We start from the raw sequence: 11,591 nt of genomic DNA, 5'->3' as shown, positions 1-11,591 counted from the left end.
AATGATGTTGAGTTTAATCATACGTAAGGGTAAAACAAATTATTCATAAAATGAGGGACAATACACATAGACATATGGATAAGCCTTTAAATAGAACATAGAGAAAATCAATTTATACATTTGGAAAAAGAGAATAAATCAATAAGAAGATATATGGAATTACCGAAATGACCCTATCTGGAATCTCTTCTCTGACTATGTATATTAGTAATTAGATATGTTCAATAATTTCAGTTAAGACCAACTTGCATGTAGGTTTAAAAGAACATATAATGCTAATAGCAATTTTTTTGCTGACCGACACGAGAGATGCTATTGATAAGCGAGCAAGAACTAGGCGCATGTGTGGCCATGATATGCATGTTTATTTACCTCTTATTTATTTCGCTCACAATAGTGGTCTTAGGTAATAAGGAAAACTATCTTTTACTTTTGACTACTTTTCTATTTTCGTTATTTTCTATTTTCATCATTTACTTTTAGAAACTTTTCTATTTTAGTACTTTTGTTACTAACATTGTCAAAACATGCTGAGTTGGAGCCATATCAGCTGTTATATGTGATACCCATTCCACATCATCAATAATAAGAGGAAAACAAATGCAAAGAAAAGTTATAGTGAGCCAACTCGCCTCAACTAGATTCATGGAATCCAATTGGGTTTCCAGATACCATGGTTCATCCAAGAAAAGGCTTCTTAGCTCTGCGACTCCAACCTAAACACCCAACAAGTTCTTTTTCTTTTCTCGCTCCCATATTTTATTTTCTTCACAGTAAAGGATTTATATTCCTTTCGATTCCCCCCCCCCCCCAAACTTTTTGTTGGTGTTTGGGAGTCAAACCCTCACACATCGAGATCTAAGAACTGAGCTCATAGTTGAATTCGAAGTAGCTCAAGAGAGAGAATGAGTGAAGATTCAGTGGGCTTGAGCGAAATCTGATGGAAGCTTTCTTTTTGAGAGGATTCTTGAGCCGGGAAAATTGAAAGCCGAGATTTTGTGGGAGAGACCTCAACTGGGTTCTCTTCTATCTACTTGTCCATGTCAATTAATACAGGGATTCATTATTAATTTGGCCATTTTCATAATCAAATGGGATCTATGTAATTGTGCTCTTGAGAGGAAATAGGGAAGAATGGGCTTGCAAGGAGATGTTAGTGCATGTTATGTAAGCTAACTATGTTCGCTAGAAGAGTTCTATTGAGAGAGGGAGAAGAAAAAAAGCAAATGACTTGCTGTTGTACAGCTCAAGAAGTCAATATTTTTTCGCGAACGGAGAAAGAAGCTAATTAGGAATTAAATCTTTCATTTAGGATCTACTGACTTTTATGTTTGTTTTTTCTCCCCTTATTGTTGATGATGTGGAATGTGTATCCCTTATAGTAGCTGACCTGACTCTAACTCAGCATTTTTAACAGTGTTACTAACAAAAGTACTAAAACAGAAAAGTTTCAAAAGTAAAGGATGATAATAAAAAAGAAAATAAAAAAAGAACAAAAATAGAAAAAGTACTCAAAGATAGAGGATCAAAATTATATTTTTTTCCTAAATAATAATTTGGCCTATAAGCCAATAAATATGTCAGGGGCAGATTCTAAATGGCCCTTTAACTTTTAATATTGAGTAATTTTAGTTAACTTCGTATGAATTCTTTACTGCCAAACCAAAAAAGGGCACGGAACCTGATGTGCTGAAAAATTCTTCGGATTGCTCCTCGGGATCTGGCTACCGCTCGATACCTATAAGAAGAGCTCTCGAGTTGGTACTAGAGAGCCCCCTCTAATGTTTCAGTTAGATCATGTGTTTTTCTTTGTAGAAAACGTTTATATATCTATAGAGTTATCTTAGAAAACTTCTTATATTTCTCAAAAATCGAAGTCATGATACATGTAGAGTATATGAAATCGATTAGGCCTTGGTGATGGGCTAATAAAGTTCTTCATGAACCATTATTAGCTAATCAAGACATGTAACATTACAAAAGTCTTTATTAGCCCATGAAACCAACTTGCAATACATGGACGGTTCTCTGAGCAAAAATACATGGACTGATGAAAAAATAATGGAGATGTTGAGCTTCAGCAGAGAAGAAAAAAAAAACACTTAAAAATTGATGTAGAGGAAAAAGACAAACACACTTTCACGTATGAAGAAGACAATTAGTTACAACAGAGAGGATCGATTTCTTTTGGCTGAAACAAACTCATAATTGCATCATAATTGGAGAAAGGAAGAAAAAGACAGCGAAATGATGGGACAATTTTTTTTTTCTTTTGCTTTCCCATATTGAAAGCTCAATTTATCATGATTAATCCAGTTTGAATCGAATCGACCTATCAAAAAGTAAATTTCTTTTAAAATTTTATTTAAAGAAAACAAGTGGCGAATCATTTAAATCTAAATAAAAGATTTTCATTAGCCTACGAGAAAAACATAAATTTAAATAAATGAATACATATGATTTCAGCGAGATCAAATCTGAAAACTCTTGCTTTCTAAATAAGAGAGTGTGCTGTTACACTACGTTCCTTTCTACTATTCTGAATTGTCCTTAAAGATAACAAGAATCGGTTGTTTTCGATTTATTAGGGACATTAATGGGCTGTTTGGATTGTAAGTTAAAATTTTTTAACTTTAACTTTAACTTTAACTCAACACACTACACAACAAAAATACACATTTTCTAAATAAAAAATTTTAACTTTAACTTTAACTCAACACACTACATAACAAAAACACACGTTTCCCAAGTCAAATTTATAACCCCATCTCATTTGTCCTTTTCCACAATCAAAATCAAAATCAAATTAAAATTAAAATTACTTTAACTCTCAATCCAAACGGGCCATAAAATTCTAGTTAAGAGATATAACAATAGAGAAAATCAAAGTGGGATAAAAAGAGCCTTATAGAAAAAAAAATAAGGGAATAACTTTTAATATTGAGTGATTTTAGTTAAGTTCGTATGAATTATTTGCTGCCAAACCAATAAAGGGCACGAAACCTAATGTGCGAAAAAATTCTTCGGATTGCTCCTCGAGATCTGACTGCCACTCGATACCTATAAGAAGAGCTCCCGAGTTGGTACTGGAGAGCCCCCTCTGATGTTTAAGTTAGATCATGTGTTTTTTTTAAGTAGAAAAAGTTTATATATCTATAGAATTATCTTAGAAAACTTCTTATATTGCTCAAAAATCGAAATAATGATACAGGTAGGGTATATGAAATCGATTAGGCCTTGGTGATGAGCTAATAAAGTTCATGAACCATTATTAACTAATCAAACTTTTGTAATTTGGGCCCAATATATAATGACATGTAACATTACAGAAGTCTTTATTTATTAGCCCATGAAACCAACTTGCAGGTTGTCTGAGCAAAAATACACGGACTGATGAAAAAAGAATGGAGATGTTGAGCTTCAGCAGAGAAGAAAAAACACTTAAAAGAATTGAGGTAGAGGAAAAAGACAAACACACTTTCACGAATGAAGAAGACGATTAGTTACAACAGAGAGGATCAATTTCTTTTGGCTGAAACAAACTCATAATTGCATCATAATTAGAGAAAGGAAGAAAAGGACAACGAAATGATGGAACGAGATATTTCTTTTTTCTTTTGCATTTCCAAAAACATAATTTTATTGTAAATTTTATTTAAAAAATCAAGTTGCGAATCGTTTAAAGTGATTTAAGTTGTTAGTGGAATGAGAATTTAGAAGAAAACAGAAATGGTCACATCGTACCTGCTTGATTGAAGGACAAAAGGAAGAAACCGCTTTTGGGAAGAAGTAAAAAGTGTGGAGGAGACAATGCAGAATTTTGAGAAAGTGAGACGTGGTGGCTAAGCAAGCGACCTCAACTGACGTTTTTCTTTCTTTTTTTTTTTCCTATAATTTATGTAAAAGTTAATCATTTTTTATTATTATTTTATAATTAGAGGAATTTTATGGATTTAGTTGAGTTGTTGAAAAGAGAAGATAAAAATAGATACAGTAACCTCTAATAGCGAGATAAATACCGAAAGCTACCAGTGAATAGATTTCTTATAAGTGCAATTCTTGCAAATCGCCCAGTAGTACTTTAGTATATTTAATAAACTACAACATGTCATTACCATATTGAATCAATATTTATCAATTAATTGGGACAAGAATCATCACTCAATGGACTGCCTTCTTCATTCCACATGACACGATGCGGATAATTTCGTTTCTGTTTTTATATATTGTATAAAACATATATTATTTTCACCCATGTGCGTCCTCCGTAGAAAAAATTAATTATTGCACTCTTATTATCTATTTCGAAACAAAAAATTGAAAAAAAGAATCAGAAAATATGAAGCTGTAGAACCGGTAAGGCCCTATATATATAGGCACGATGTTATTCATCAGTCATTTCTCCATCAAGACACAACTAGTCGTACATACACCATACCGATCAAGAAGAATTTGCGTCTCAAATTCCATGACCATTTTCCTCACAAAACTCTCACTTTTTGCTATGCTATTCTTCTCCTCCACTGTACTCATAGTGAAAATCCGATTTTGCGAGAAGTTTGTTGCCCGAACAACTCGAGCTCACGACTCGAAAGCTAACCCATCTCCACTTCTATTTGCATGAGAACATAACTGGACCCTTCCCTAACGTCATACAGGTTGCCCAGGCCCCGACAACTGACAAGTCCCGGTTCTCGTTCAGGGCCGTCAACGTGGTAGATGACCTGATCCTAGTGGGGCCCGAGCGAAGCTCGAAGCAGATCGGGAGAGCCCAGGCAGTGACGGCATTCGCATCTCAGAATGACTTTGCGGTGCTATTGGCCATCAACCTAGCATTCACGGAAGGAAAGTACAACGGCAGTACTGTTACCATATCGGGGCGGAACATGGTGTTTACGGAACTAAGGGAGTTGCCGGTGGTCGGCGGGAGTGGTGTTTTCCGGTTTGCCACCGGTTATGTTAAGACGAGCACCCAGTTCATGGATCTTAAAGCCGGGATCCTTGTTCTGGAGTATGATGTCTATGTGTTCCATTACTGAAATTTCTAAATAAAGATTTACTTGGCTTGTGTTTGCTTGACAGAGAATTTATCGATAAGCCAAGTTCATTAAGAGTCTTGTTGTCTAGTTAAAATGCTTATTATTTTTAATGAAGTTTTACGTATTGGAATACTTTAAGGGTTACTACTATTGTTTATGTCGGTAACTTGGTAGTTTAAGAGTTGCTTCGTAATTTAAGTGTTTAAATACTAATGTAATCTCGGTTTATCAGTATGTATGGGAATAATTCTCCACCATCATGGAATATGGAGGAATAAGTCATCACTCTATTGAGATTGTTGATTTTTTTTTTTTGGGGCCAAATTAAGGTTGTTGATTCCAAATTGATCTGAAAGTCTTTTATGTAAGAGAAAGTAATTAGCGTAATACAGTGACATATGCTTTCGCCTCGAACTAACAGGATTGGCTGTCAAACTTGTAAGTAGAACTTTTGGTCTATTATTGCTTACCCTTCTAATTCCTTTTTCTAAGCTCATAAACCTCCCTTTTATTATCAGATTAGATATGTTAACGAGAACTTTGTAGACCATACAGGACTGGTTTTAATTAATTTACCGATTGGGAAAAAAGAGAACATAACGCGGTCAATCGTCGAGGAGTGCACACTCGATCCTCTGAAAGTATACCCTGGCCCCTGCAACATCGTAGGCGACGTTATAGTACTGTTGGGCCATCAGCCCGATGATTGACAGCCCCTCGAATTCACTCGGGGCAATAGCCATGCAGAACACATCCCCTGCTTGGTAGAACAGGCTCCCCGTGTCCAGGGATAGCTCGGCCCCATCGATAAAATGAAAAGTCACCGCTGGAAACCCTACCAAGTCTCGGCTCGCCGAGCCCTGGTAGCAAAGTCTCAACGGTTTGCGGTCGACTATTTCTAGTACACCCTCCAATAGGCCCTTGACCTCATCGAAGAGTGCCTTGTATGCCCCCAGCACCAGCCAAGTGACTGTAGTCCCAGAGTCGATGATCGAATTGCCAATCCTCTGGGTCCGGTGACTGAATACCCCGAGGTCTATATCGAGCATTTTCTCCCCGAAACTTATGCCCTCGAGAGTGATATGATAAAGTCCATCAATAATTTTCACAGGGGTCGAGTCCCCCTCGATTATCGCCCCCTCGCCTAAAATCAACTTGTTATAAGCATACTGCTGGTCGAACAAATTGCCAATGCAATACGAGAAACCGGAGCCGAGCCTTGATGGCACAGATATAAGTTGGCTGCCTAGCCCCAGGACACCCGTGAATTTCTCGTCCCAGTACTTTCCGTTCTCGTGTCCACAACCAAAGACAACATTGGACACGGCCACAGTGCCATCATCGGATGTTCTGAACATCAACTGCTCTCTAGCTAGTTCTCCTTTCGAAGATGGCCCATCGTAATACGTCTGGTTATACACGCACTGATCCGATGACCCACACCGACCACCCGGCACGACCTTGCAGTAGGAAGTGTTGCAAGGAACTTTGGAATAAGTAGATGACTTGATTGGATCAAAGATCAATGGACTAGTTTGAGAGCAATTCTTGCAAGGGACGCATTGGACCCACAGGAGGTTGCTCCCGGTGTCCATAACTGTGAGCTGTGGAACCGGCGGGTCCCCAAGGGAGAAGTTCACGAAGATCATCGGAAACGAAGGGATGAGATCAAAGCGCAAGTCCCTCGTCACGTCAAGGGACGACTTGCCTGAAAGTAGGCTAAACGTGCAGCCGAGATCTCGAGGGATCGCTCGACGCGATCAGCTATGGTGTCTTTCGGGTTATAGTATGGAGAGAGAACCGAATCGCGATGAATGAGATTCGTGATGACCCGTTTGGGGTCCGACCCAGAGGCATAACTTATTGCGAAGATTGAGAGGAGGAGCGGACTAGAAACAGAAACGAAGTACGTTCCCATGTTCCAGATCTATGTAGATGGGCAATTCAAGAGACACACAAACACATATATACACAACATATATATACATATAGCTTTCCTTTGGGAAAGACAAAATTGTCCGTTAAGGATGTCAAAGATTGCTTTATGTTTCTTTGATTCGAAGGGACGGATTATATATTCGACAATAAAGATCTTATGGGAGACCGAAGCACGTGAAGGTATATATGAAAATGCTGCAATCTTGGATTAGGAAATTAAGCTTATTTTCATGTGAGTTATCCACCTTGATGGGATCCAATTTTAACCTTAAATTTTCTTCAATCAAGTTGAATGAGCTCACAATGATGACAGTCGATCGATCTGAGAATATCATGCAAACAATCTTGTGGAACGCTTGCACATCTCGATTGGCCCGTCTAGTTATATACATCCATATGTATCTTGAAAAGAATCTATACGATCGTACCATTAATTTCGTGAAAATAATATAGTTGGGTAATTATGAGTTCGGTGTTTCAGACGTGTGTAATTAAGTTCCGCGTTTCATTGTTCAAGCTTTCTTTACTAGTTAAGTTTTGTGGGATTCATCTAACACGTATCCACCGTATAACATGCACATGGTTTTATTGGAAAAAAATGTTTTCACAACTCATACCATCAAGCTTGCACGAAAAAGAATGGGCAGAAAAAGAAAAAAGAAAACAAAGGTCAATGTGCCGATAATACCCGAAGAACATATATGCATATACATGCATATTATACGTATAAATATACATACACACGGACAAATATGACTATTTTTTATGTCAATGCGGCATTGGAATTCATTCACTTCATATCCTTCCTTCGGCCCTATACAGTGCAGTAAGTTGCGAGACTCCAGTATGAATTGCGCCAGCGCAGAAGAGTTGCGTAAAGGTCACGATTATCGTTATCACCTCCAGGGTTCGCTGCAAAGTTTTACGATATCAAGTAAACAATGCTCATCAGCAAGATTTTATACAATGGGATTCGACGAACACATCTCTTTAATCTTTTCCATTAAAACCACTAGTGTGAATTGGCATATGAAGCATCATGCAGCCTTACCAGATTTGATTCCGTCCACCCGATATTGATTTCTTTACACGCAAGTCTGCAGATAGAGAGGCGGAACCATTAATCATTAGATACGTTACCACACTCAACACGAAAATTCGAAAATGTTTCTGGCTACGAATGAATTGAAGTATTACCCCATTGCCAGGAGGCTGAGGAAGAGAGTTATGAGGGAGGAGGCAGCTGCAGAGTGAAGAGTCGGGGCGGTTCCACGAGCGACATCCTGAATGCCTGTGGCTGAGGTTGTCATCCCAACAACGCCAGCAATGAGGGCGAACAAGATGAAGAGACCAGTAGCCATGTTCCCCATTGGGAAGAATATCGGGAATATTCGAGCTGGTGTGGGTAGAATTGAAGCTGCATCACATATGCAAAACAGAGTTCTATTAGATGGCAAACCTCTGTCATGCATCTCAATCACCACGTTTGAGAATTTATCTGAGAAAATTAGATGATACATAGCACTTCTTAGAATTTACCACCCGAATTATTCGAACTTGTGCATTAGATGAAAAAAATCATATAATGTCCTGCCTCCATCGACCCGTCCAAGTAGAAATGACAGATCAAGGGGAGAAAAAATTACTTGGTCTAGCTTACCCGTTTCGTGAGTTCTTTCAATCGCGTGTTTCATGGCCCACGAGGCGATGACGACTACGATGAAGTAGAGCAAGAGATTGAGGATTAGCAGCATGAATGCTGCTGATTTGGCTGCTCCTGATGCCATGACTTGGGTTGGAGCTTTTGGAATGGGATGGAAAAGAGACTTGAAACAAATTTCAATTTTTTCTCGGGCTATATGCAAGTAAATACATACATATATATATATTTATATACTACTCATGGCTATGATATAAAATTGATTCGCTTGATTCCGAGGCTAGTTTTGTACCTTATTTTTAATGCAAAATTTGAAGTATCTTCATTTCGAAGAAATGGCTCTCATTCCTTAACTCCTTTGAATGTATGCTTCATGGAAGAGGAAGGAATTTCTTTAGGGGACGCAATTCATTTGTACATTTTGAGTTCAATGGTTTTCTTCCTCTACTTTTTTTCCTTCTAAATTCCCTCGAAGTTTCAAGTTACTTGGACAATATCCCATGAATTGAGATCGGAATCTGCCATCGCCTATTTAATAGAATGGAACCCGACAGTGGCCCGCAATAGTTCTAGTGTCTTTGTTGTTGATGATTACGTCGTGAGGAACTTTTTCAGAACTTCCTCCATGTTAGTTTGAATGTGAAAATGTTATTTCCGACCAGATTGATGAATCGCAGGCTTCAAAGGAATTTCCTTTTACATCAAAGATTACTCCCAGGTTATATAGCAGAGATTATTCACCACCCAGAAGAGCCCCGAACCGACCATATAACCAAGTATGAATAAAACTTATATGTTCAGTTCCAGGAATCCCAAAGACACGCGATAAGACACCATCAAGAAGCTAGCAGTTGGGAGGAAACACCGACGGAGAACAAAATTGAAATCTATGATATTCCGGTCTCCCCGTCAATTCAATTTCTAGCAACATGCACTTCAAATCGGTGAAAAAGAATGGAACTCACAGGAAAAAATTTGGCTGTAAAATTTAAGATGTATTCAGAAAAGAATAATTTCCTTGTGAGGTATTGCTCGAAAGCTGCTGAATGCAGGCAGTGAAGGCTAGACACTATTTATTGAGTGCAGAAATGGGAAACTTAAGGTGCACTTTCGTAGACAGTCAAACCACTTGGTAGTTCTCTGTGATCAACTGAGTCCGCTGAGAGAACTTGGGAGGCGATCCACTACCCAGCGGCAAAATATTGACAACCTGCAAAAGAGATGGCTCGTTAGTACTCGAACCTAAATAGCAATGTGATTGATAGAGGGAAAGAGTTACAAGGCAGATGGCAATGCTACATAAGTTTTTAACATGGATCCATTTTTGTCAATCTACTCTCACAGTCACAGGCAGAGAAATGGAAAAGACAGAGCCACCTTGTGTATAGAAGAAGCAATACGATGACAGTATTGGAAAAGAACAGAGGATCGAGAAATGTCATCAGAGAACACATTTTTCGTAATGTAAGAAAAGCGCAGCATGAGTAAGAAAAACGAGGTCACAAAAGAATGACATGATGTTGGGGAAAAGAAATCTCAACGGAAGCAAGGCTGCTAGTGAACAAACCTTTAGATCACTGAATGTACTAGTGGCTGAAAACTGCACTGATATGGGGAAAAATGCAGAAGAATCTGCTGGAGGAACAACGAACTCCATTGACCCACTGCAAGCAACATTGCAGCATCAGTTAGTGAAATCGAGTAAAATTGATCTATGTTTGGACAGGTCCAGGCGAAATAAGTGAAAGGGTGCTGTTAAAAACCTGCGATTTGAATTATCTATGAGAAGTATTGACCACTCCAAAATGGAATTCCGGGAGTTATATCTGCAAACAGTGCGTATAAACATAAGTCAAACAGCAAAAGAAAACCGATAGATGTCAAATTTACTTCATTCTTACAGTACTTTTAGCAACTTACATTTTCAAAAAGCCAAAACAAACTTCATTGTGCCCCTAGCTAGGTCTAATTAGACATACACACGAATCGTATCTATCATATTATCCTCTTCACTGGGAAGCTCTCATCTAAAGGTGCCTCTCAGATATACTATCCATGGATCTCTATATCACATCAATACCATAAGAATGATTTTAGATAATCGAAGCAGTTCACCTCCATTCTCCATCAATCTGTCTCACATTCGGTGCTTCTCGAAGAGGCGGGAGAGGTACTGAGATCACGACATTTCTCAGATCAAACATCGATGGGGCTTCATACTCAATGCTGACATAGGTTTCATTTCCAGAGACTGAAGGCCAGCAGTTTACTGGAAAACAAGCATGTTTATACATCAAATACCATGACAATTAGACTATTAGATAACCAACAAAGCAGGAAAAGCTTTTGACCTACTTGTGAGTGGCACCATTGACTCATCAACACTCTGCATCCTCCACTTCAAAAGACCAACACCCCCTGCATCACCAGCTTGGCCAGTTGGAAAAGGCCTTTTTGGATCTTTGAGTCCTAGGATGTTCTCATTTGCAAATAGCTCTTTGTTGATGTTAGGGTGTGTCTTGAACAGAATTCCTGGATTTCCTCCAGTTTCAATCTGCAAACGCGAAACATGTCATTTATTCAGGGAAAAAGTAAAATTCGTGCTGATTATTGTGCTGTTAGAGGATTGGAAAGATTTCCCTTATCCATTGAAAATAACGAATTAAATAAAAGCAGATTATTGATATATTTTGGAACCCTCCATATAATTATGAAAACAAATCATAAATGAGTTGCATGTTCAAAGCATGGAGCAACACTAGATGCTGCTCAGGAAAAAATTATCACGTAGTTATACGGCTTTATACTTTATAACACCATCAGATGCTGCAAGTTCAATAATTTCATAGTACCATGCCAGAAGTTCTTTGGAGCAGGAAAACCTTTTAGTGATAGGTAATGGGTGAATGTTCATTGTTGTCAAAAATGCATTCCCATTTTTTCAGGACCTAAAG

At 38.2% G+C, this 11,591-nt stretch overlaps 4 protein-coding genes across 4 annotated transcripts; 1 reads left to right on the top strand and 3 right to left on the bottom strand.

Annotated features, from left to right (window-relative positions):
- Window positions 1-4,538: 4,538 nt before the first annotated feature.
- Window positions 4,539-5,327, top strand: LOC116190285 (dirigent protein 21-like; the record flags this gene model as incomplete). The annotated part of the gene is made up of 1 exon (XM_031519966.1): window positions 4,539-5,327. A coding segment is annotated over one exon (501 nt), but the record flags the coding sequence as incomplete, so codon positions are not given.
- Window positions 5,328-5,475: 148 nt separating this feature from the next.
- LOC116190278 (aspartic proteinase CDR1-like) lies at window positions 5,476-6,739 on the bottom strand. The gene has a single exon (XM_031519958.1). It carries the CDS (start codon window positions 6,686-6,688, stop codon window positions 5,645-5,647), a length of 1,044 nt encoding a protein of 347 aa, XP_031375818.1. The 5' UTR covers window positions 6,689-6,739; the 3' UTR covers window positions 5,476-5,644.
- Window positions 6,740-7,540: 801 nt separating this feature from the next.
- Window positions 7,541-8,849, bottom strand: LOC116190286 (membrane protein PM19L-like). The gene is made up of 4 exons (XM_031519967.1): window positions 8,638-8,849; window positions 8,175-8,394; window positions 8,029-8,074; window positions 7,541-7,889 (listed from the first exon to the last, which is right to left on the bottom strand). Exons 1-4 carry the CDS (start codon window positions 8,762-8,764, stop codon window positions 7,773-7,775), a joined length of 510 nt encoding a protein of 169 aa, XP_031375827.1. The 5' UTR covers window positions 8,765-8,849; the 3' UTR covers window positions 7,541-7,772.
- A 661-nt stretch (window positions 8,850-9,510) lies between these two features.
- LOC116190279 (coatomer subunit delta-like) lies at window positions 9,511-11,209 on the bottom strand (the record flags this gene model as incomplete). The annotated part of the gene is made up of 5 exons (XM_031519959.1): window positions 9,511-9,847; window positions 10,205-10,301; window positions 10,401-10,463; window positions 10,753-10,906; window positions 10,993-11,209. Coding segments are annotated over 5 exons (621 nt in total), but the record flags the coding sequence as incomplete, so codon positions are not given.
- Between the last annotated feature and the right edge of the window lie 382 nt (window positions 11,210-11,591).

The sequence above is a fragment of the Punica granatum genome, unplaced genomic scaffold, assembly GCF_007655135.1.
Source record: "Punica granatum isolate Tunisia-2019 unplaced genomic scaffold, ASM765513v2 Contig00414, whole genome shotgun sequence".
Classification (NCBI taxonomy): domain Eukaryota; kingdom Viridiplantae; phylum Streptophyta; class Magnoliopsida; order Myrtales; family Lythraceae; genus Punica; species Punica granatum.
The sequence above is the reverse complement of the archived record's forward strand: the minus strand, read 5'-3'. Positions and strand labels throughout refer to the sequence as shown.